A 25680-nucleotide genomic window follows, 5' to 3' on the forward strand; every position below is an offset into this window, starting at 1 on the left:
CCAGATGTTTTCCTTTGCAATTTGCACATTTTATTTCTGCATCACAATCGGTGTTCTCATGTCCACCGCCGCAACGCTGACAAATCACAGAATGGTCACCATATATTTGGAGCCATGACCAAATTTTTGGCACTTGAAACATCGGAGTGGATTGGGGACATACACCTCCACTCAGATGTTGATATACCCAGCTTTTATTGACTTTGGCAGTGCTGAAAGTGCAAAGGTAAAGAGATATGTGCTTGACGGGATGATGTCACCGTCTCTTGATTTCCTCGTAAAACGTTTGACTGCTGTCACTCCTTAGATTTTGAGTTCTTCCATAATCTCTTGTTCGGACATGTCGGACAGGCAATTGTCTCTGTCACGAACAATGCCTCTGCAAGAATTCAAAGTTTTGTGCACAGACACAGCAACCTCAATATTGGCAAATGTAGTTAATGATAACAAATTGAGAGATTGCTGTCTCCGTGAACACTCAACAAGGAGCGAGCCACTACGAAGACACGTCACATTCTTTACTTCTCCACAAATTCCAGATACAGCTTTGGAAATGGCAAAGGGATTGAGTTTAATTGGCTGTTTATTAGCTGCTTCAATGACCACACATCGGGCCCATGAATCCAAAACAGGAGATGAATTTCCGGTTTGATCAGTTATATCTAGATCGACATGTCTACGTTTGGAACGGTTTGAACCAGGGTATTGGTTAGCCATGATGAAAGAAAATAATTCAGCACCTCTGCTCCCCACCCACCATGGAGTGCCACAAAGAGTGATGTTTTATTGCACCGGATCTCCAACATGCAAACATCAGGGATACAGAGGTGGTATACTCCAATAAAAACAACATGAATAGCTATATTTGTCTATCAAATAAAATGCCAGGCTGGTCCGGCCCATGACAAGAAATTGAAGACATACGGAACTCAGAGGTCGAAAGTACCAGATTGGCCCATGAGCCACCGCCTTCTGGCGTAAGACTAGGCAATTTATTCAATGCAAAATTGAGAATACACACAAGGTATGCACGGCCAAGACCAAAATATACAATAAAATACATCACAGGTGTGCATATACGATATTACGCACAGGGCCTGGCATGACCAGCCGATTGATAAGACCGGGCCCATCTTACCACCCGTCTAGGCGAAGTAAGGGTCGAAGTAGTGTGTTGGGCAAAGGAACACAGTTCCAGGAACCAGTGCCCTCAACTACCAGACTCCCGTCCTCCGCCGACACAGGGACGCAAACCACGGCAAACAGGCTGCCCACTTTGGTCGCCTCTTACGACCAGCAATGGGGTGCTGTGGAAATATTCTACCCCGGTTCCACACGGGGGGAAGAGCGATTAGCGTTACCCAGCACTCACCACGAGGAGGTTGCTCTTCACGAGTGCCGCATATGTACTGAACTCGTAGCCATTAAATGGTGGGCCGTTGTCCGTCTTGAGCTGATGTAGTATCCCAAACTCTGAAAAGATTTTCTCAAGTCTTGGAATTACATTGCGACCAGAGATGCCCTTAAGTATGTCTACAATGACATAACGTGAATATTCATCTTGCACCACCAGCAGATATTCACCAGTTGATATCTGACCGAAATCAGCACTAAGCTCTTGCCATGGTCCATCTGGCAATTCTGACATTTTGAGGGGTTCACGTGCTGGCAAATCAGTTGTGATTTGACATGTCATGCAGTTTTTAACCACATGTTCCACCATATTGTGCAATCCACGAAACCATATCTTCTCACGAAGCAGGGAAACTGTTTTCACGATGCCCTGGTGACCAGCATGAGCTAGATCAACAGCTTGTCTGTGTAAGCTTGGTGGCAACACAATTTGAGCACCTTTCAACAGTATTTGATTGTTCATGGCGACAGACAGTTCATTACGACACTTGTACAAAGAGTCATACACCTTGTCTACATTATTGCTTGACTTCCAGTTGCCTGTGTTCAAGGCCTGAACAACAGCTTGTAATACTGGGTCATTCCTTGTTGCCTTAGCAACATGGTCTGTCGTCATGGTTTTAGGGATTGCTGTGGTAACAACATAGTTAATGTATTCTTCAGCAATCTTCTCTTCTCTATGACTTGCAGATTGCTGGACTAGATGTCTACTAAGATAATCTGCCAGATTATCTGCTCCTGGTCTGTAGACAATCTTGAATTGATATTGCTGAATCCTCATCACCCATCTTTCAATTCTGGGAGGTAACGGTGCCTTTGGGTTCCCGAACAGTGTAGTTAATGGCTTATGATCGGTGAATATGGTAAACACTGATCCAAACACATATATGTAAAAATGTTCACAAGACCAAGTGACAGCCAAAGCTTCCCGTTCAGTTTGAGAGTACCTCTGTTCTGTGGGTGTGAGCGATCTGCTTGCAAACTGAATCACTTTGGGTTTTCCATCTGAATCTGGTTGAGTAAGCACCGCACACAAACCAACAGGGCTTGCGTCAACATACAGCTCTGTATGTTTTTGTGGATCAAAGAAACTCAGTGTTGTCGCTTTACACAGTTCAGATTTCAGGTTGTCAAGGGCTGTTTGGTGTTTCTCTGTCCAGTCCCACTGAGCATCCTTGCGAGTCAGCTTGCGGAGTTCATAGGTGAGTGTCGCATAATTTGGAACATGACGAGCACCACAGAAGTTCATCATTCCAAGCAAGCTCCTCACTTCCAAAACATTCTTGGGTGGTGGCTTATCTAGGATTACAGACAGTTTTGCCTGGCTTGGTGTTATGCCGTCATCACTGAACACATGTCCAAGAAACTCAATGGAATGCTTGTTGAAAACACACTTGTCACTGTTTAAAGTTAGTCCCATTTCACGGAGACGTTCAAACAAGGCATGTAGATTTGTGTCATGTGACTGTTGATCACCCCCATGGACCAGAATGTCGTCACTGATGTTGATGACACCATTCAAACCACTGACAGCTTGTCTAATGGTTTCTTGGAATACTTCAGCAGCACTGTTGATCCCAAATTCAAGCGTTTGTACCTGAATAATCCAAGGTATGTGGCAAAAGTGGTGATATACCAGGATTCTTCGACCAATTCAAGCTGGTTATAACCCTGATTAAGGTCAAGTTTGCTAAAAACTTTAGCCCCTGTGAGAATAGTTGTGAGTTCTTCCAGTGTTGGTGAGTTGTGTCTTTCTCGCTTTATGGCTGTATTTGGACATCTCATGTCAACACAAACTCTCACCTTGCCAGGACTACTTGGTTTAGGGACTACCACTAAAGGAGACACCCAGGGTGTTGGACCTGAAGCTCGTTCAATGACGTCACGTTCCAAATCAGATTTGATCTGGGTTTCTATGTCCTTCCTGACATGAAATGGTACACGTCTGTACTGTTGAGCCACTGGTTGAACATCTTTGTCGATATGCAACTGTACTTTCAGATCTTTCAGCTTGCCGAGTCCCGTGAACAAATCACTGTATTCTGTTATCAGATCTTCAGATTTGCAAGAATACACGGATTCATGTGTTTTTAGCAGATGAAGTTCCTGTGCCATTTGCCAACTCAACAAACACTCATCAACGTCAGACACGACACATAATTTCGCTTCAGCAGATGCGGTCTTCGATGCAATCGTGGCTGTGAAACGTCCTAGCACATGCACTGGTTCCTTCTTTCCATAAGGAAACACCTTTGTTCTGCATTCTTGTAGTTTGGGTTTAGGTCGGAGGGACTGGTACACAGTTTTTGAAATTGTGTTGATAGATGCACCTGAATCTGCTAACATGATAACAGGTTGTCCATTAATCTTCATGGTGAACTTTGGAGATTTGGTTTTCTCACCTTGTGACAGAAAGACAAACTCATCTTCATCAGAAGTCTCTTCCCCGCAGTCATCAACCATGCGAACATTCTTCAAATGCCCTCGACCACGTGGTGCATGTGTATGTCCATCTTTACACGCATTGGCAAAATGATTTGATTTTCCACATTTCAAACACTTTTTTCCAAAAGCAGGACAGTTTCTCTGACCCCCACTATGAGGCCAAGCACGTCCACAATTAAAACAAGTTTGCTGTTTCTGTGACTTCTCATGGTTATCATGGTTATCAGAAGTTTTCTGTGGCTTTCTTTTATGGTGCTTATGGGTCATGGCGTTTGCCTGGTGAGTGTTCACATTTTGGGATTGAGTGGAGGACTGAATTTGTTTGGAGTGTTCATGTGTAAGTTCTAGAGTTCTGGCATGAGTTAACAAATCAGCCAATGTAATGCCTGGGATACTCAGGCCTTTCTCACGAACTTTGTTCGACTTGCAAACAGCTATGAGTTGAGATTTTACCACCGCTTCAATTCTATCACCAAAATCACATGTGCTTGCATGCTGTCTCAGTTCATGATAAAACTCATCAATTGAATCCGACTTCTGTTTTAATTGACGAAAGCTATATGTCTGGAATTCCAGATTAACTTGTGGATTGAAGTGATTCGTTATCGCCGTGACAAGCTTTCCAAAATGTGTCTCAATGTCAATAGGGGTTAATTCACCTGCCGGTATCGCATCAACGATGTCATTCAAATCGTCCCCAGCAAACGATAATAGCAACGCTTTCTTTTGCCTGTCATCTGTAATGTTATATCCGACTAACACATTGTTTTCCAATCGGGAGCGCCACTTATTCCACCTCACTAACTTCCCATCCGACTTGCAGTCAAACGGAGGATAACTTGGTAACGATACAGTCACCGGTCCCGCGGGCGCAGGCGGTTGACGAACCTCACCGTCTTGATTATCTGCCATCCTCGTCGCCAATATGATGTTTACAAGTTGGTAAACTTGTATGCAATTAATATGAGTCGATGGACTCGATGTTCGATGGAACAACGTGTTGAAGAAAACGCAACACAGCGGTTACCATGCTTGATTCTTTACTTGCTATCCCATAATATTGTACAAGGGACATAACCTCGGTAATACTGCTAGTAAACATACCGCTAAACAAAAGGCTAAACACTACAATACTGTTAAATATAATTGTCGTTTTCTTGGATTCTCCGGGAGATTCATACATTTTGTGACAGGGACTGGTTTGTCTGCTGGTCATGGCGGGAGGTGCAAGTGTAACATGAAGTCCAATGAACCATTTGCAAAGGAATGGGTGGGTTCAACAGTCAGCTTTCTTGCCGATGGGCTTTCTTGTTGATATACTTTCTTAATGATAGACTTTTTGTTTTATAGGCTTTCTTGTTAATAGACTTTCTTATTGACAGGCTTTCTGGTTGACAGGCTTTCTTGTTGATAGACTTTCTTGTTGATAGACTTTCTTGTTGATAGGCTTTCTTGTTGATAGGCTTTCTTGTTGGTAGGTTTTCTTGTTGATAGACTTTCTTGTTGATAGGCTTTCTTGTTGATAGACTTTCTAGTTGATAGACTTTCTTGTTGATAGGCTTTCTTGTTCATAGACTTTCTTGTTGATAGACTTTCTTGTTGATAGGCTTTCTTGTTGATAGGCTTTCTTGTTGGTAGGTTTTCTTGTTGATAGACTTTCTTGTTGATAGGCTTTCTTGATGATAGACTTTCTTGTTGATAGGCTTTCTTGTTCATAGACTTTCTTGTTCATAGACTTTCTTGTTGATCGACTTTCTTGATGATAGACTTTCTTGTTGATAGGCTGTCTTGATGATAGGCTTTCAAGTGTTTTGAAACCGAAGTGTATAAATATATACATTTAAAGATTCATGCCATCGTATCCCACGTGCGGAGGTCGATGCCCATGATGTGAATCACTGTATTGTGTGGTCCAGACTCGATTATTTACTGAACGTCATCACACAGCTGGAACATCGTTGAGTGTGGCTTTAAACAACAAACAAATATTGTCTTGTTTGAATGACCGTCTCATTGTTTCAATTCCAAATAAATGAACCGCTATTAATATCTAAGTTTCTATGAGTAGCTTGATGTATCATTTCTTAGAGTTAGAGTTAACTCTACGTTGAAAAGCAGTCAATGCACCTTTCTTTATTCCCAACAGAATCCGATCTGGTTTTGGTGTCTGCATTAGGCGATTCATAGAACATGGTAGCATGTATGTTATGTTAGGTATTTTCCCCAGAACAACATACACTTCATATAGTCAGGTATTGCCTGTCAGGTTAAGCCCAGCAGAGCGTACAATAAAAAAAGAGGCCATAGCGCCTTTTTGGCTCACCCGGATATTTATGCAATCATGACAAAATATGCATTTGCATTGTACATGTATATTATATTTGGACCCGCCCTCAGCCCCTCTGGGGAATTTTGAATCCTCACAGAAGAAGTCGTTTATAGCAATATAGCCCAATTACCACTATTTCGGCTGTGTTTGTATTCATACTAAATGACGGCTGTCCGTAAATAATCAATTTTTGACCAGGCAATCCAGAGGTATCATGTGCATCGATCCGAGCAATTGGGATACGATGACATGCATCAGTCTGAGCATGCCTGACATATCGATTCCGTTAGTAACCTCTTTCAACAGGTACTAGTGTTTAATAGAAAAATACCACATTATCATGTGTTAAAGTGTTATAACCCTATATATCTAACTATTGTCTCCAACGTTTTTTATGGCTGCTCTCAGCAAGATTCCAACTATATGGACAAAATAGTGAGTTATCGAGTCTGGATCAGACAATCCAGTGATTGGAAACGGTGACACGCATTAACCAAGTCAGCAGACCTGAGCAACCAATCCCGTTTCACGTCTGGGGTTATGTTTCATAATCTCTCAATGTCGGCATTCGAAAGAGTCACATTTATCTGCAGTAGGCATATTAAAGAAACCGGATACGTGCGACGACTCTGCGACGATAGGGCAGGACATGCTTACCCTGTTTGCGTGTATGGTGTTATCACTGACTTACAGCAGTCAATTCCTATCATTTCCACAGCGACTTTGCCCTTTACGCAAATGCACTTTGTTTCGGTATAGTTTTTTTGGAATGGACAACTCATTTATATATCTGGACTTATGGTTGTAATCTGTTTTAGGTTTTGTTTACTAAATAATTCATTCAATATTGGTTACATTCAATTCGGTGAAATAGCGTGTGTACTAAAAAAACAACAACTGTCCGTTATGTACAGCAACCACCATCAGACAATCACCACAGGCGACTTGAAACGAACCTCAGGTGACAGAAGAATGGATTCATATATCATGAATGCTTTACACTGACCCGTTAACGGAAGTTTTACTATCATATGACAGTGTAATGTTTTCGCGTTCGAAATGACTAGAACACGGGACGTCACCACTGTGAGTTTTCCATATTAAGATATATCCGTCTGTAGCAATCAGCTGTGCCAAAGTGACTTTGATTGGCACTTCAGAAGTTGGTGAGTAGTAAGGAAACGTACAACCTTATTGATAACAACTTCTGGTTTATTGCATATAGCAAAGTTTTCATGTAGATTCTTACACCGTTATCAAGCTGAAGTGGCAACAACCAAGTGATGAGAGGTATATATTCTTGACATGTTGTGATAAGCAGCAGATCAACATTGATAACAGCAGGTAATAGATAACAAGATGAAGACACATGTACAGAAAGAATAACAGTAAGCACACAGGTGATGAACCCACATATACAGCAATGTTAAAATAGCCTATTGCCTGATTAGATTGGTCGATCAAAGGTTTGAGACGGCGGCTTTCTATTGCTTCTGGTGGGTATCTTTGGTGATGTTCTGAATGTTTGGTTCCGAGATTTTGGACTTTGTCAAACTGTATTTGATTGCTAGGGATTTGTTTTGCTGGTGGTCTGAGAGGGATGGCTTTCTGTCTGCCAACTAACTCGGTGATGTTGGGTGTAGCGGTGCTGGAGTAGTGAGGTGGGGTGCTGGTCTTTTCTAAGGATGACATAGATGTCGTCTACCTTGCTGTACCAGACGACAGGATAGGGGCTGTGGAGAGGGCTTGCTCTTCAAAATTGGTCATGTAGATTTCTGTAAGAATGGTGGAGAGAGTGGATCCCATGGGGAGCTGGTGGATCTGCTCGTGGGTGTCGTCTCCCTGAGTGACACACATCCAACACTCCATACCAACCTACTCAAACTACTTCAACACCTACGAGCAGACCTACGGCCTCCAGAAGGGATATGGCTGATCATATACTCTCCCTAACGCTGTGTGCCTGTTAAACAATAACCCCAAGGTCAAAGCTTGATATAATTTTATATTGAGTCAAATTAAAAACTTCACATTTTTAAAAGTAATCCCATATATGATATACAACGGACAAATGTATTAGAGAAGGTAATTTTTAATCATTATTGTCCAAAGAAGGATGTTAATTAATGGTGGTAATCATAATTTGTTCCAAGCACCTACGGTATTCGGTAATAACATCAACAGTTTAAATCATAAGTCCCAAGCACGAGAATCTGATGGCACACAAGTTCAGACGTGGTAGATGGAATTGAGGTCGGGAGACCTTGACGGCCAATCTATAACATTGATTCCCGCATTCTGAAGGAAATTCCTTGTCAAAATTGCTGTGTGGGGTCTGGCATTGTCGTGTTGAAAGATCAAACCGGGTCAATGTGCTGCCATAAAAGGCAGAAGTTTTGGTGCCAGTACCTGGGCGCGGTAAGGAGCAGCGTTGAGGTTGCCACATATGACAAGAAGCCTGGAACGTGCATTGCCACAGAATGCACCTCACACCATGACACTTCCGCCTCGAAATCTGTCAACTTCCTGTACACAACACTGGGCGTAACGTTCATGACGGCGCCTCCACATCATCGCCCTACAATCAGCAAATCGAAGATTAAATCGGGATTCATCACTGAAGACGACTTGATTCCAATTCCTCTGAGTCCATCGTAAGTGTCTATATGCCCACAATTGACGTTGACGTCTGTGTAATTGAGTCAGAATCGGCCCGCAGTATGGCCGTGGTGCTTGAAGGTGAACAGTTCTCAGACGGTTTCGAACAGTTTGCGCACTCAGTCTACCCCTAAACAGTTCATTTCTGGTTGATGTAGCCGTCAAAAATCGTTTACGGAGGTGACGTAAGACAACCTGACGAACCTCTGCATGTGACGTCACACGTGGTCGACCTGGCAGAGGGCCATCAGCGGTGGTACCCGTTTGCTGTAGACGCGTCTGTAAATCATAAACAGTCCGTCGAATACAACCCATCGTCCTTGCGACTTCAGCTACGGACGTCCCCGTATACAACATGCCAATGGCACGTTCGTGTTGCACATTTGAAAGGCGTGGCATGACAAATGGCCGTAAGACTTTTGATTTCTTGTGTTTTTCTTTTTTTGTTAATAACTGCTAAAAGGTGTGGCTGAAAACACGTGCGGTATTATGGCCACGTAACCAGTTGCACGTGAAAAAAAACACTTTTGCCACTATAGTGCTGTGCACATGATTTTGATCACCTGCACAAAAACGGGTGTTACCTGAAGACAATACGTGGCCATTACTGTTTAAATACACAATAAGGGCCAACAATGATAACTGGTCCAAATGTTCAAATTTTAGGATTGTGAAGTTTTTAATTTGGTACAGTATACATTTGTACAACGAACCCCTCGAAGAATTGCTGCCAGTTGCAAACAGGACTACTGCTGATAACAAAACCACTGCCACATAACACTATCGCCTGGGTACTCTGGAGTACTCATTTTGGTCTTCATCCACATCAGTTTTATTTTTCATTCCTAGGACAGTTCATTTGAGGACATTCTTTCTGGAATTTCTGCAGAATTCATGTGTGAAGTATTTCATGTTCCTACCACATAGATTCGACCTTATGTTGAGGCAAACATGGTGGAGAGTTTTGTTGTCAACTGCTATAAATAAACATGGCAATGTCATTTCCCAGAGAGTCCCTTTTACGATTCAAGCCATAATATATTTTGTTTTTAAAACATTAGCAATCAGTGGTAATACCATGAGTTTGTGGAAAAAATCCTTTGAGTTCTACTAATTCAGCTTGTCTAAAATTGGGGCACGGGTGTCCCAGTCGTCTGAGGCGCCGCGATTCTCTGTGCAGAGTTGGGTCCCTTGGGCACGCCAGAAACCTATGATTGTGGTTTCGAATCCCAGTTCGCCCCAATTATGTTTCTTGGTTTGTCAGCACCAAGCTCGTGGAGTTCACTGAAGCGCTAAACGTCTGAGACCTGCATCACTTCGGGCTTTCCTCCCATATTAAGCTGACAAGCCGTGATATAACTGGAATACTGCTAAAAGCGGCGTTAAACCCAACACACTCACTCACTTGTCTCAAATGCTTTCTGTGTCATTCAAAACGTCCTTTCTTTGAGACAGGGATTTGCGGTAGTTAAATGAACTATAAAGGTTCATGAGTTTTGTTATCCACGTTTACACCATATTGATACATTAGCATTTCGTACGCATAAGAGTGAAGTCTTTCTTAATATGTAAAACGTATGTCACAGTGTTATAGTCATAGTAACGACGTTCAGAGTTGTATTTTCGCTTTTCCCTTTGTTTCTTGCATTTGTGACATCACTTCGCGTCAAGGTGGCTACAATGAAGCCGAGAGCAATGCTGCATAATGTTGAAGACTTGCAATAAGCTACGTACCTGTGTAACTTATATGACTAGACTTTTCAGACATGTTACACCATATAATGTAAAAGCATTTCGAATGCATAAGACGTGAGTCGCTTTCACATAAACGGTTTCTGCAACACACAAAGTACAATTTTTCCAACCGCTTTCTGATACTTTATTTGTGTTAATCTTTTCTCCATGAAGGAATACTATAAGCTGCTACTCCTACAAAGAATGTCATGTGCAAAGGTTATGGCAATTTTATATCGTGTTCACTATACCTAAGATTAAGCCATTTATCATAAGGATATCAATTTTGTTTTTTGTACCACTTTTATGTATTCTTTAACAGGGTGAATGCTGTGAATCATAACAGTGACTACTGGCAACAAGTTCATTAATTGTTGTGATTGTTTGAACACTGCAATTATTTCTTAGAGAATGAATAAAATCAGAAGTATTGCATTGCCTCTTCTTAACCACTTCAAAGAGTCTATTTGTGGTGAAACTTTAATCAGTGCACTTATGATATGGTGTATTACCATTTAATTTGCTTTATGCTATTTCTGAAAATACGTCAGAAATATTATTATTAGCATCTTAAGTAACACTGTTATCCAATGTCCCTATACCTCCTGCAACAGCAGCGGTATATCAATGAGAAAACCAAGAAGACACTATTTAACAGCCAGGTGGTTACAATGAACCCGCGAGCAATGCTGTATAACGTGGACGACTTGCACTCAGCCACGTCAAGCCAGTAACTTCCTGGAATCAGAACACAACACGTATCAGTGGCATATGATTATAGCAATAATAGTCATGGAAACTATTTTGACAAGTTGTTATTTAAAAAAAAATATACTCCTTTAAGAGAGCATGCCAAGCCAACTTGTGATATAAAAGGTGTTGTAAAAAATGTTCGTTACCGTTTAATTGGATAATCATCAATGAGTTGAATGATGTGTACTCTCATATGGAAATGTATGAAACCTAAAGTCTTAATAAGCTCATGGCTTTTGGGAAATATCTCCGCTGAATGTGCTTCGATGATGTGAAAACAGATCTTAACACGTGCCACTTAAAGCAGCTTTGTGTCAGAATGTGACCACAGTACCTCCTGCGTCTGGTCAGAGCCAAAATGGGACCAGTGTGGCACTAATATCAACAAGCCAATGTGATACAGCTGACCCTAGATCTTACATCTTATTAAAAGAAACATGTTAGCTGACGAACCTGCGATCAAACAAGCAGTGCACAGAAGTCCTACTATGACACATGCGGAGTAGTAGTTCACCCACGTCATACGGACGCCACATCTGAACACACTGCACAGCAGGATGGGGATGATGACGATGACTGCAGCTTGCACAATCAGATATATACCTAGCTTGATATTGTCAGGACAGTCCTGGAAGTACACTGCGGCTGAAATATACAACATATGGAGAGTGAAACTGCACTGTTTTTAAAACATGCGCAAGACTCGAATCCAAGGCAGGGCTCTGATCCATTGCGGAATTATCAGTTCAGTCAAATGAGAGAGATTAACTCAAGCCAAGCTCGTTAAAACTGGAACAGATGTGTTGATTACTTTTCGCTCATGATCATATTTGTTGTTTCTTTTATCGACGGACTCAGTAGTGGTCCAATTATATGATGTTGATCTTTAAAGAAAATAGTCTGCATCAGACAAGCGGTGTTTGATTCTATCACCACGTCATTGCTACAATGACATACAATTACTCAAGTCAACAATCCCGACCAAGCACAGGCTAGAGGGGCCTATTTCAGCCTGTAATCACAACAGGACCCTGCATACTCACATAGGTACACATCCATGTTTTTCAACTAGGTAGTTTCTACTAATTTGAGTAACAATTATGACATTTTAAACAGTTGATTTGAGAAGAAGTAGTGTCAACCACAATGTAGAAGCAGTGTAGAAGCAGAAGGAGCAATGCGAAGGTTTAACATACCAACATATACTGATGTCATAATATCATTGATAATTTCTATGCAGTGCTTACAACATGTAAAACACATTTGGCAAGATTGGTCTGGAAGCGGGCGATGCATATTCTGAGATTGGTTTAAGTGAGGCGTGTGATACATATGTCATCTGACAGGTGTTGTTGTGGACCAAGACAAGTTCATACACCAAACGATGGAATGCACATTTCACAGTTCATACTTGTGTTATTGCTTACCTGTGATGAACATGGCTGTAGACTGCAACATGCACAGGACAGAATACACGTTGTAGAAAACTGAAATTACAGACGAGTTGATGTGAGATGATGTGCCCATCTTCGGCACACCATGTAGGAGGCCAAGAGAGGTACTTATTGTTGCCTTACCATGACCATATCACCAACGTGCACTATTTATATGAGCTGATGTGCCCATCTTAAGCACACAATGAAGGAAGCAAAGAGAGGTCCTTACTGATGCCTTACCATGACCATATCCCCAACGTGCACTACTGATCTGAGATGATGTGCCCGTCTTCAGCACACAACGTAGGAGGTCAAGAGAGGTACTTATTGTTGCCTTACCATGACCATATCCCCAACGTGCACAACTGATCTGAGCCTGCTCTGTTAAGGTGTCTATTTCACGTGTGGTATGTACTACGGCGCTGGCAAGGGGGCGGGTACTCAAATGCAGAAGCGACCACATCCCCAACATTTGCGGATTGCCCCAAACATTCCATTGAAACCATTTTTTATGGACTATAACAACTTTTACCACATCAGATGACGGAATTTGAAACAGAATGTCACAGCTATGAGCTGTTTCATAACATCACTTACAATTGTGAACAATGCATGTCCAAAGCTGTGAAATAGGAAGCTTTATGCTTCCACAACTCTTACAGCGTCAGAAGTATATACAGTAAACTACGTTTATAACGAACACACTTATAACGAACTGACGGATATAACGAACTTATTCCTAGTCCCGACCATTTGTTGTATATCTGCTGTATGTATCCTTATAACGAACTACGGTTATTACGAACTAAAATCAGTGGTCCCCTTCGAGATCGATATAACCGTAGGCTACTGTACATAACATCAGGACTTCTGGTTCGGAAAAACACGAGACCTCTGCAGTACAACTTTGAAACAGAAGTTCCCGTCTCCACTTGAACTTATGGGAGGTGACCACACAGTGGATTAGATGGAGGCCCCACCTAAGATATAATGCATTATTCGTGTTTTTAAATTCCCATTACTTTGTTTAAAGTTTGTTAAGCGTATTAGACCTTGACCTGCATGACATCGAGTCATATGTCAAACAAGCCAGAGGTTCATAGAAGCCATGTAAGATGTCGCCAACATCATTAATAAACGCGTGATGGCTGAGAAACCAATTGCTGTGACAGAGCTCAATTTCCAGCAATCAGGTATACGTTGAAACTCTGCATTTATAGATCCCCACGGTTCATCCAATTGTGTTTGAGAAAACAGATTGCTTCCTTCCATAAAGCAATATAAAAGCTCCATCACAGGATCATTTAAAGAATGAAACATGCAGCTTGAGTGAACGATAACTGATTCTATTTTGCATATAGTGCTTTCCTGTTTAAAGTGGACATGTATGATGCATACGATGGTTGGGGGTCTAGTTTGCCCTGCTATTTCCTCGTGACCTTTCTGATAGTCGACCTTGTACAACTGGCACAGGATGGTTTGGGGTCTGTTCTGTGCTGATGTTCTCTTACAGCCTTTATGTTGTTATCAAAGTCATTACCATAATCATAATCTCTGCTGTTTCACTCCAGAAATCCAGGGTAGCGTGAGTCAGTTTGATTCAATATCAAATTTGAAATGTGGCATTAATGACTGCAAAGGAGTTCCGGATATGTTGAGTCCATGATTCTCACCTTTTTCTACTGCGTCATAAACCGTGTGGCCTGAAATGAAGAATATTTCACTTATCATTATGAAACATAACATACAATGTCACTATCTTAGCGTGTATTCAATTTTGTGCAGTATTTCACATCATATCCTAGCTAGTTTAGCTGTCACCACTAACAATGTGTTTCTAAAGCCGCTCATAAACCTGGGCTCGTTTTACCATCACCACTAAGATACCAGCTGAGGGTCAGTTACACATGGTGGCGTTAGACCTGAGTAAGCCTAACCGTCAACATCAAGGTCCCAGCTGATCCTGGGTTGTCTAATTTAGTCATATATGTCTCAGTTAAACTTACCGTCATCATCAAGCTGTTCATAGACTCTCACTTGTGCCATCCCCAGGCTGTCTGAAACTTTAAGTTTTAAATTTGAATGTTAATTAGACTGAACATTGGAGGTAAAAGTTTATGCGTCCGTTTGCACAAAGCAGCAACAAGTCAGCCTTTTCTCATTTTGTAAGTCTTTATTGTGCGTATCAATATTGTCCACATATATTGTGCCCTTTGTTATGCAAGAGCAAGACGACACTCTGTCACACATTCAGGGGACAACCTGTCACACATTCAGGGGACAGTCTGTCACACAATCAGGGGACAATCTGTCACACATTCAGGGGACAAACTGTCGCACAATAAGGGGACAATATGTCACACATTCAGGGGACAACCTGTCACACCATCAGGGGAAAATCTATCACACATTCAGGGGACAGTCTGTCACACAATCAGGGGACAATCTGTCACACATTCAGGGGACAGTCTGTCAAACAATCAGGGGACAATTTGTCACACATTCATGGGACAATCTGTCGCATAATCAGGGGACAATCGGTAACACAATCAGGGGACAATCCACAACACAATCGGGGGAAGTCTGTAACACAATCAGGGCACAATCTGTCACACAATCAGGGGACAATCTGTCACACAATCAGGGGACAATCTGATGCCATTTTCAGGAGAGACTAGTGTTGTGTTTCACTTTAAGAACATTTGACACTTTAAGTTCAACCTTGATGATCAGTTTTGCCAAGTATATGTATATATATGTATATATCAATGCTATCAATGATGATACTCTGTAGTAGCAATTGTAGACTATGAGAGAATGAGTGAGTGTGTGTTTTTGTCACATTTAGTGAAGTGAAGTGAAATTAGGTTTAACGTCGCAACCAAAATTATTTCACTTATATAGCGACGTGCATGCATGTGTGTGTGTGGCTGCTTGTACTAGTCCGGACTGATGCCGATGTATAGTGCTAGCTCACGGAGATACAATGCCCCAGTTTAACGTGACTCCGAGACGACCAGTCCTTGTCCTAGCCCCTAAATGCTCAGCGCCAGACAGCGTTCTAGCAAGTACTACTTTTAACTTATTTTGGTATGACGCGGCCGGGGATCGAACCCCGGAACTTCCGCTCTCGGGGCGGACGCTCTACCACTAGACCAGTAAAATAAACGACATTCATATATCGTGTCTCGTTCTACACACCACTTTGACCTTGTGTCAAGTGGCACAAACACACCCATGTCTTAAATAATCCTGGTGTGGGATATGGACTCACAGAGTATCAGTTGCAAGGGATGAGAAACACTCGCATTTCTAATCGCGTTGAGTCGCAAGTTAAAGAGACGATGCGTATTTCAGCAGTCGCATCTATAAGAAATTTGAATTGAGTTGTTTAATTAAGCACTTCCACTTGTTCATGCACATGATCATCACTTGCGTCCTTCTTCTTTCATATTCCATGTTCCCAGTGTTATCCCTTTACAGTGTATTCTTAAGTACATACAAGCAAGATAATGCTATATTAATAAACAACATTCAATGATTATAATATAAGAACTTCAAATGACTAAAACATGCACACTCTACATCGTTGTACTGTCAATTGGGATTTGACATGCTCTTTCAATATAGTGTAATTAATAAATGCTTTTGTTTCAAAAGAATATCCCTTCAAAACGTTATGAGTTGTGAAGTGTTTTAAGGTGGGATACGGCTATGAAACAAACAAAAAACAACTTGGATTTACATTAGGTAACAGGTAATGGCTAAGTAAATGACCGTGAAGAACGACCACATGTTGCTACACACCAGCTGGACAATAACCCTGAATAATCTGTAATGGCTAAGTATATTGTCGCGAAGAACGACCACATGTTGCTACACACCAGCTGGACATAACCCTGAATAATCGGTAATGGCTAAGTATATTGTCGCGAAGAACAGCCATATGTTGCTATACATTAGCCTTCCATACGTGTTTACATTAATATGCTGTAGTACGCTGATATGTTACATATACTTGTCAATATATGGTGGCAATCCTGTGAATTTGTGGTGATTTTCAGTGACAGCAAATGCTTGAACTACAACAAACACACTTCAGGTGTTGTCGTGGACTGATTGAAATAGGACTCAATTCAACGAGTTGAGCTCTCAACGAAAGGTGTTGTATTAGACTTGGATTTATATGCCCCTGTTGTGTATATATGTCAGTCTTGATATTTGTAGAAGTATTTTATTGGGTAAGTTTCTTAAAGGTTGGATGTACATGAATAATACATGAATAATAGCGACACAGCCTGCTCATAACTAACAACTTTTCATCGTATTTGGTTTCGGAAAACACTTTGTACTTATTTCTAGAATTCGGATGTGTTTGATATCAATGATAATAATTGCCATACGTGGTTAAAGTGGTATTATTGATCCACATATTTGTGCTCACCACAGAAACGCAGAGACAACAGTTGGTTCGCAAACTCTACCTTCTCGCCATCCACTTGAAAACTAGTTACGCCTCTCGCTATCAACTTTTGCACTTCACGATTGCATCAGGTGACCGAGTGCTACCATCTATCAGTTACTTGTAATAATATTAGGTGATCTGACGCTACCATCTATCAGTTACTGGTATTAATACTAGGTGACTTTCATGGTGAAACCAGTCATGTCGACAGGTCCTCGCATCGTCCTCTCGGGTGTCTGCTGTAATTTCCTATTTTGACGTGTGTATCATATACTCTCGAAATTGTACAGGGGTGTGTTGACGTGTGTTTGTGACGGGTGGAACTTGTGGTGAAGGTATCATCACAATTTGATTAAGATTCATAAACACATATTGAGGTTCATTCGGAAAATTGAGTAATGTCCTTGTATGAACTTTCTTATGATTATGGAAAAGATGTTGCTGCTTGAGTTTAGTAGCAGCCATCCAGCAGTTTAATCGTTCAGTAAAAATCTCCTGATGTAGTTGAGGACAGCAATACTACATCATCGTTACTGTACGTTGTCCTGCCATTGTTACTCGTTAATGTGAAGTATATATATTTATTGCACAAATATGCAGTGTAATAACTTGTTGATATTTGCACAGCTTGCAATTAGTGATTCTTGAAGCTGATTGGTCAGTGGAACAAAGATCAATTTTCATTGGACAACGGAACTATTTTTTTCTCATCCCATTCATTCACACATCTGCGCCTTTCCCTACAGATGTTTCACGTGCTACAATCTCACTGATTCAAGATTATAAGACAAGACACATAGTTTCATATTAACATGATTTCACATCATCATTTTTTTCATTTATTTCACATGATTTTCATTTTACAGAAAAAAACAAAACTACGTCCCCGTTTGTGAACAAACATGGCTGGCCATTTCAGACCTGTCAAAGTAAATGACCTCGTTAAAGCGGACGGAGATCTGACTGACATGAAAACTTATTGGTATAATTCGACCTCTGAACACATTTAATGTCTTTGTTGTCAAAACTGCATATGGCCAGATTGAAGTTCCAAGATTCAGATTGTGATGTTGCCAGAAACTGTTTCTAGGGCGCCAAGATCATCACCACCAAGTCCTGCATTGCGTCTGTGTTAGAGGGCTTGCTGTTTGATGAAATTGTCGACCACCCGAATAAAAAAACCGGACTTTGTATAGACAGGTTTGCCTTTGTGAACGATGATGACATTGATAACTGCCAATGAAAATTAAAACACAATGAAAAAGACTAAACTTGACAAGTTGACATGAACTTAGTTCACAAATGTATACAGGTAAGAAAAACACGAAAAATATGACTACTCACACTTTCAACGATGGCATGAGAATATAAACAAATTTATTTTGCAATAACATTTAGACTTTCCGAAAGACATCATAAAGAAACACTATTTCGTACAATTTCGTAACGTTGTGTGAAGAAATAAGAACGTGACACGTTTTTATACAATGTATACGCTTTTCGCAACCACGACGTCTGGAAAGTACGGCGCTGAGCGTATGCATGCTGACTGACTTCCAGGCACCATATGACAATGAGGGTTTCTGGCACAGGAAAGGTGCAACTAAACATTAATATTTGCAAATTTATCATTTCGGCATGCACATCAGACCGTTCAGAATTCGAACTGTCTGCTTTGAAGGATATCACGGGTAGCATAGAGTGTTACTTTAGCGACATCATTACCAGCATCTGGTTGCGAAATCGATGCACTTTGCTGAACTCGGAGAGGTTTTGATATCAAAACAAAAATAATTAAAAATACAAGGAATAGAAAACTTACCCCAGCGAGCTGATCCTGTGTCCGATATTGAACTAAATGAACTCCGTGAATGCGGAAAGCTTAGTACAAAGTCTCCAGATACCGTGTTTGTCTATCAACAGGTATTCGACCATTATGAATCACATCCAAATATCAACAAACTCCCGTCATCTGACTTTGTCCACTTCGCGTTTGACAAATCCTCCTGAAATCCCATATGCAAATGTTTCCCATCGGTGACACCTTTCTCAAATCACACACGATGTTCATTAAACTGGTTGTCCGGATTAAACTGTAACGCTGGTTCTCTTGCCAATCCTGGTTTCGGCTGTCTCAAATCTGGGTCAAGTCATTCATTCCGACACTGTGACAGCAATCGTACTTTTCAAAGTTTTCCGTCTTTTCGTAACTTTTCTCTAACAAACAAGACTTATCTACCTTACGTCTATATTGCTGTTATAGGTTTTGGCATTTTTGTCAAATGACATAAAACAATTGACAGGTTTTCCGTGTTTCCTCTTCTCAATGTGAAATGCTTGTATCTGCCGATGCACGACTGGGGCTGTCTGTCAGTGACGAGATCTTGTCAAAACAAGCTTTGATTAAAAAACCTGATGAACCTTTTTGGAAACCTGTCTTCTTTATCAATACTAGATAGTGTACGCTGTGTAAATCGGAAAGAAATACAACTGCAATAATGTGATCTTTACATTTACAGAACTATATTTCTCACGCGTAACAACACGTTAATTGAGTAATGCGGTTGTAATGAGTGGACAGTGTTTTTTCATACGCGGATTTATACAAAACAGCTGATTCTTGATCGGCGACAGTTGATTGTTTTTTTCTTGAAACATGTCTTTAATATGAATATGGGTAATAAATAGAATAACTCACTCGGTACGAGGGATTACGGAAAATATGTCACTCGTGAAATTAATGTTTTAAGTTCCTCGCTAAAGGTAAAGCTCGGAACTTAAAACATTAATTTCACTCGTGACATATTTTCCGTAATTACTCGTACCTCGTGGGTTATTCTATAAATAGTCATCATTGCAGGATCAGTGTATATACGCCACTTGAACTAATTCGAGTCAGGTTCTTGGTTTGGGAGCAGAAGCAAGATTCGATGTCTCTCTTTTTGAACATTTTCACTGACAGAGTTAAATACTTGAGTTAAAAGCAGAATGCCAGATCTTTGCACAAATGATGTTTGTGTCATTTCATCACCGAACAAGCTTGAATGCCGGCTACCTAGTTTTTCTGCAGGGTCAATACAAGTGCATCAAGAAGCTAAGGGCGTGGCTCTTGCTCTTGTTCTTGGGGAGACTGGTCACCTTGTGCAGACTAGAACATGGATGACATCCTAACCAGCGGGGAGACTGGTCACCTTGTGCAGACTAGAACATGGATGACATCCTAACCAGTGGGAAGACCGATCACCTTGTCCAGACCAGAACATGGATGACTTCCTAACCAGTGGGGAGACTGGTCACCTTGTGCAGACCAGAACATGGATGACATCCTAACCAGTGGGGGGACTGGTCACCTTGTGCAGACCAGAACATGGATGACATCCTAACCAGTGGGGAGACTTGCCACCTTGTGCAGGCCAGAACGTGGATGACATCCTACTCGCTGGGGAGACTGGATACAACACGTTCCGACTATAACCATGCCCCTATGGTTGATATAACACGTTCCGGACATGCTCCTGCCCCTATGGTTGATATAACATGTTCCGGCCATGCTCCTGCCCCTATGGTTGATATACCACGTTCCGATTTACTCATGCCCCTATGGTTGATATATAACGTTCCGACCATGCTCATGCCCCTATGGTTGATATACCACGTTCCGATTATGTTCCTGCCCCTATGGTTGATATAACACGTTCCGACTATAACCATGCCCCTATGGTTGATATAACACGTTCTGGCTATAACCATGCCCCTATGGTTGATATAACACGTTCTGACTATAACCATGCCCCTATGGTTGATACAACACGTTCTGACTATAACCGTGCCCCTATGGTTGATATAACACGTTCCGTCTATAACCGTGCCCTCATGGTTGATATACCATGTTCCGTATATAACCGTGCCCCTATCGTTGATATAACACACTCAAACTCATATCCAATCTCCTATGGTTGATGTATCACGTTCCGACTATAACCATGTCCCTATGGTTGACATACCATGTTCCGACCATAACAATGCCCCTATGGTTGATATACGATGTTCCAACTATAACCATGCCTCTATGGTTGATACAACACGTTCCGACCATAACCTTGCCCCTATGGTTGATTCCTATGGTTGATACAACACGTATCGACTATAACCATGCCCCTATGGTTGATATAACACGTTCTGACCATGTTCATGTCCCTATGGTTGATATAACACTTTCCGGCTATAACCTTGCCCTTAAGGTTGACCTAACACGTTCCGGCAATGACTTTGTCCCTATAGTTGATATAACACGTTCCGACTATAACCATGCCCCTATGGTTGATATAACACGTTCCGTCTATAGCCATGCCCCTATGGTTAATATAACACGTTCCGACTATAACCATGCCCCTATGGTCGATATAACACGTTCCGTCTATAACCATGCCCCTATGTTTGATATAACACGTTCCGACTATAAACATGCTCCTATGGTTGATATAACATGTTCCGACTATAAACATGCTCCTATGGTTGATATAACATGTTCCGATAATAATCTTACCCCTACGGTTGATATAACACATTCCAACTCATATCCAATCCCCGATGATTGATTGATCACGTTCCGTCTATAACCATGCCCCCATGGTTGACTCAACACGTTCCGAGTATAAACATGCCACTATGGTTGATATAACACGCTCCCACTATACTCATGCCCCTATGGTTGATATACCATTTTCCGACTATAACCATGCCCCTATGGTTGATATAACACGTTCCGACTATAACCATGCCCCTATGGTTGATACAACACATTCTAACTATACTCATGCCCCTATGGTTGATATACCATGTTCCGACTAGAACCATGCCCCTATGGTTGATATAACACGTTCCGACAATAACCATGCCCCTATGGTTGATACACCACGTTCCGACAATAATCATGCCCCTATGGTTGAGATAACACTTTGCGACTATAGTCATGCCCCTATGATTGATAAACCACCTCCCGTCTATAGTCATTCCCCTATGGTTGATTTTAACACGTTCCGACTATAACCATGCCCCTATGGTTGATATAACACGTTCCGACTATAACCATGCCCCTATGGTTGATATAACACGTTCCGACTATAACCATGCCCCTATGGTTGATATAACACGTTCCGATTATAACCATGCCCCTATGGTTGATATAACACGTTCCGACTATAACTATGCCTCTGTTGTCGATATATAGAGAATCTCACCCTCGTGTCTTTTGATATCAAATATATCAACACGAGTTGATAAAAGTGGAAAAAATTCGAGTCTTGCCGAGGATTTTTGCCACTTTTATGAACGAGTGTTCATATATTTGATATCAAAAGACACGAGGGTGAGATTTTATTTATAATTCAACATCATTCTTTCAACTTTTTCAATTTGTTTGACAGTAATTAGCAGTGTCTTCAGTGAAAAAAGTACTGAAAACAGCTTCAGTAGCAGAGCCATTAGTGATGTCAATTGATTGTGACGTCATGGTAACCAGTGACGTCACAATGGTCTACAAACCATTGTGATGTAATTTCATTGCAGCGATATCTACAGTGTATATATCGCTTGGATGAGATCAAGCGATATCTCCTGTGGGAGCCAGTTTTGGATGATAAAACACGTTCTAACTATAACCATGGCCTTATGGTTGATATAACACGTTCCGACTATAACCATGCCCTTATGGTTGATATAACAGGTTCCCACTGTAACAATGCCTCTATTGTCGATATAACACGTTCCGACTATAACCACGCTCCTATGGTTGATATAACACGTTTCGACTTTAACCATGCTCCTATGGTTGATATAACACGTTCCGACTATAACCATGCTCCTATGGTTGATATAACACGTTCCGACTATAACCATGCCCTTATGGTTGATATAACACGTACCGACTATAACCATGCTCCTATGGTTGATATAACACATTCCGACTATAACCATGCCCCTATCGTTGATATAACACGTTCCGAGTATAACCATGCTCCTATGGTTGATATAACACGTTTCGACTTTAACCATGCCCCTGTGGTTGATATAACACGTTCCGATTATAACGATGCCCCTATGGTTGATATAACACGTTCCGACTATAACAATGCCTCTATTGTCGATATAACACGTTCCGACTATAACCATGTCCCTATGGTTGATATAACACGTTCCGACTTTAACCATGCTCCTATGGTTGATATAACACGTTCCGACTATAACCATGCCCCTATGGTTGATATAACACGTTCCGACTATAAACATGCTCCTATGGTTGATATAACACCTTCCGACTATAACCATGCCCCTATGGTTGATATAACACGTTTCGACTATAACCATGCTCCTATGGTTGATATAACAACTTCCGACTATAACCATGCTCCTATGGTTGATATAACACGTTCCGACTATAACCATGCCCCTATGGTTGATATAACACGTTCCGACTATAACCATGCTCCTATGGTTGATATAACACCTTCCGACTATAACCATGCCCCTATGGTTGATATAACACGTTTCGACTATAACCATGCTCCTATGGTTGATATAACAACTTCCGACTATAACCAAGCCCCTATAGTTGAAATAACACGTTCTGACTTTAACCATGACCTTATGGTTGATATAACACGTTCCGACTATAACCATGCTCCTATGGTTGATATAACACGTTCCGACTATAACCATGCTCCTATGGTTGATATAACACCTTCCGACTATAACCATACCTCTATGGTCGATATAACACGTTCCGACTATAACCATGCCCCTATGTTTGATATAACACGTTCCGACTATACTCATGCCCTTATGGTTGATATAACACGTTCCGACTATAACCATGCTCCTATGGTACATATAACACGTTCCGACATTAATCATGACCCTATGGTTGATATAACACGTTCCGACTATAACAATGCTCCTATGGTTGATATAACACGTTCCGACTATAACCATGCTCCTATGGTTGATATAACACGTTCCGACTTTAACCATGCCCATATGGTTGATATAACACTTTCCGACTATAACCATGCCCTTATGGTTGATATACGACGTACCGACTATAACCATGACCCTATGGTTGATATAACACGTTCCGACTATAGCCATGCCCTTATGGTTGATATACGACGTACCGACTATAACCATGACCCCATGGTCGATATAACACGTTCCGACTATAACCATGCCCATATGGTTGATATAACACGTTCCGACTATAACCATGCCCTTATGGTTGATATACAACGTACCGACTATAACCATGACCCTATGGTCGATATAACACGTTCCGACTATAACCATGCCCATATGGTTGATATAACACTTTCCGACTATATCTATGCCTCTATGGTCGATATAACACGTTCCGACTATAACCATGCCCTTATGGTTGATATACGACGTACCGACTATAACCATGACCCTATGGTTGATATAACACGTTCCGACTATAACCATGACCCTATGGTCGATATAACACGTTCCGACTATAACCATGCCCTTATGGTTGATATACCACGTACCGACTATACTCATGCCCCTATGGTTGGTATAACATATTGTGTCTATGCCCAAATCTGTATTGTGATGAAAAACACATTCAGAGGCAAGTGAATAATTAAGTCATACCAAACGCAAACGTTCGCGTCTATTCTGAGGGTATGGCTTTTCGAGGACAATGTTGTGCACATTTGATCACGAAATAAGCTCGGATCAGTGATAACTTTTGGTTGAATAATAAATCGCCCACGTTACCCTCTAAAACGTGTTTACTCGCCTACATGTTTCAGTTTACCAAGTATATATAGATAGGACACACCCAACTGAATGTGGAAGGTGCTGTTAGATACATGGAGGGCGTGGCAATATAAACACTGAACACTTGTCAGTGTGAGGCGAAACCACACTGGACACAACTCCCTGCCTAATAACAGTGTGTACAAAACACCTACTAATCAAATCAAAAGGAACACTTACTGGGACAGTTCGTAAATCCTAATGCTCCTTCGGTGCAAATTAAGTTCTCGGTACTCTAATTCCAAGAAACACGAAATATTGTTTCAGGTCAACTTTCTTATCAAAATGATAGGCAACTATGCAGTTAACCGGATGCAGCCGAGCTCTACCATCCGCTCAATTACCGCGCTATAGTGCGACCGCTGTCTCGTTTTACCGTTACCGTGCCTCACGCTATGGTGACTCACGATCCAACGCCCGTTTTCTGTCTTAGGGAGTGAGTGAGTATGGTTTTACGCCGCTTTTAGCAATATTCCAGCAATATCATGGCGGGGGACACCAGACATGAGCTTCACACACTGTACCCAGGTCAGGAATCGAATCTTGGTCTTCGGCGTGACGAGCAAACGCTTTAACCACTGGGCTACCCGTCCGCCCCCTGTCTTACACAT

At 41.4% G+C, this 25680-nt stretch overlaps 2 protein-coding genes across 2 annotated transcripts; both read right to left on the reverse strand.

Moving 5' to 3' along the window:
- Positions 1-296: 296 nt before the first annotated feature.
- Positions 297-3876, reverse strand: LOC124122177 (uncharacterized protein K02A2.6-like). Its single transcript, XM_048393155.1, has 3 exons — positions 3217-3876; positions 1411-3010; positions 297-379 (listed from the first exon to the last, which is right to left on the reverse strand). The coding sequence occupies exons 1-3, from the start codon at positions 3874-3876 to the stop codon at positions 297-299; spliced, it is 2343 nt and encodes a 780-aa protein (XP_048249112.1).
- A 6832-nt stretch (positions 3877-10708) lies between these two features.
- On the reverse strand, positions 10709-25393 carry LOC125378176. The gene is made up of 6 exons (XM_048393141.1): positions 25250-25393; positions 14775-14831; positions 14442-14471; positions 12760-12819; positions 11786-11977; positions 10709-11317 (listed from the first exon to the last, which is right to left on the reverse strand). Exons 2-6 carry the CDS (start codon positions 14812-14814, stop codon positions 11163-11165), a joined length of 477 nt encoding a protein of 158 aa, XP_048249098.1. The 5' UTR covers positions 14815-14831; positions 25250-25393; the 3' UTR covers positions 10709-11162.
- Positions 25394-25680: the final 287 nt, after the last annotated feature.

The sequence above is a fragment of the Haliotis rufescens genome, unplaced genomic scaffold (genome assembly GCF_023055435.1).
Source record: "Haliotis rufescens isolate VD_foot unplaced genomic scaffold, xgHalRufe1.0.p SCAF_115, whole genome shotgun sequence".
Classification (NCBI taxonomy): Eukaryota; Metazoa; Mollusca; class Gastropoda; order Lepetellida; family Haliotidae; genus Haliotis; species Haliotis rufescens.

Excerpts from the sequence above, each read along its gene's own strand:
- LOC124122177 (XM_048393155.1), bottom strand. The coding sequence starts at position 3,876 with ATGGTTGATGACTGCGGGGAAGAGACTTCTGATGAAGATGAGTTTGTC. Across the intron at positions 3,011-3,216 it reads AACCAAGTAGTCCTGGCAAG|GTACAAACGCTTGAATTTGG; the intron begins GTGAGAGTTTGT and ends TGGATTATTCAG. Across the intron at positions 380-1,410 it reads ATTTAATGGCTACGAGTTCA|AGGCATTGTTCGTGACAGAG; the intron begins GTACATATGCGG and ends GAATTCTTGCAG.
- LOC125378176 (XM_048393141.1), bottom strand. The coding sequence starts at position 14,814 with ATGGCACAAGTGAGAGTCTATGAACAGCTTGATGATGACG. Across the intron at positions 11,978-12,759 it reads TACAGCCATGTTCATCACAG|CCGCAGTGTACTTCCAGGAC; the intron begins GTAAGCAATAAC and ends TGTATATTTCAG. Across the intron at positions 11,318-11,785 it reads CACTGCTTGTTTGATCGCAG|GAAGTTACTGGCTTGACGTG; the intron begins GTTCGTCAGCTA and ends TTCTGATTCCAG.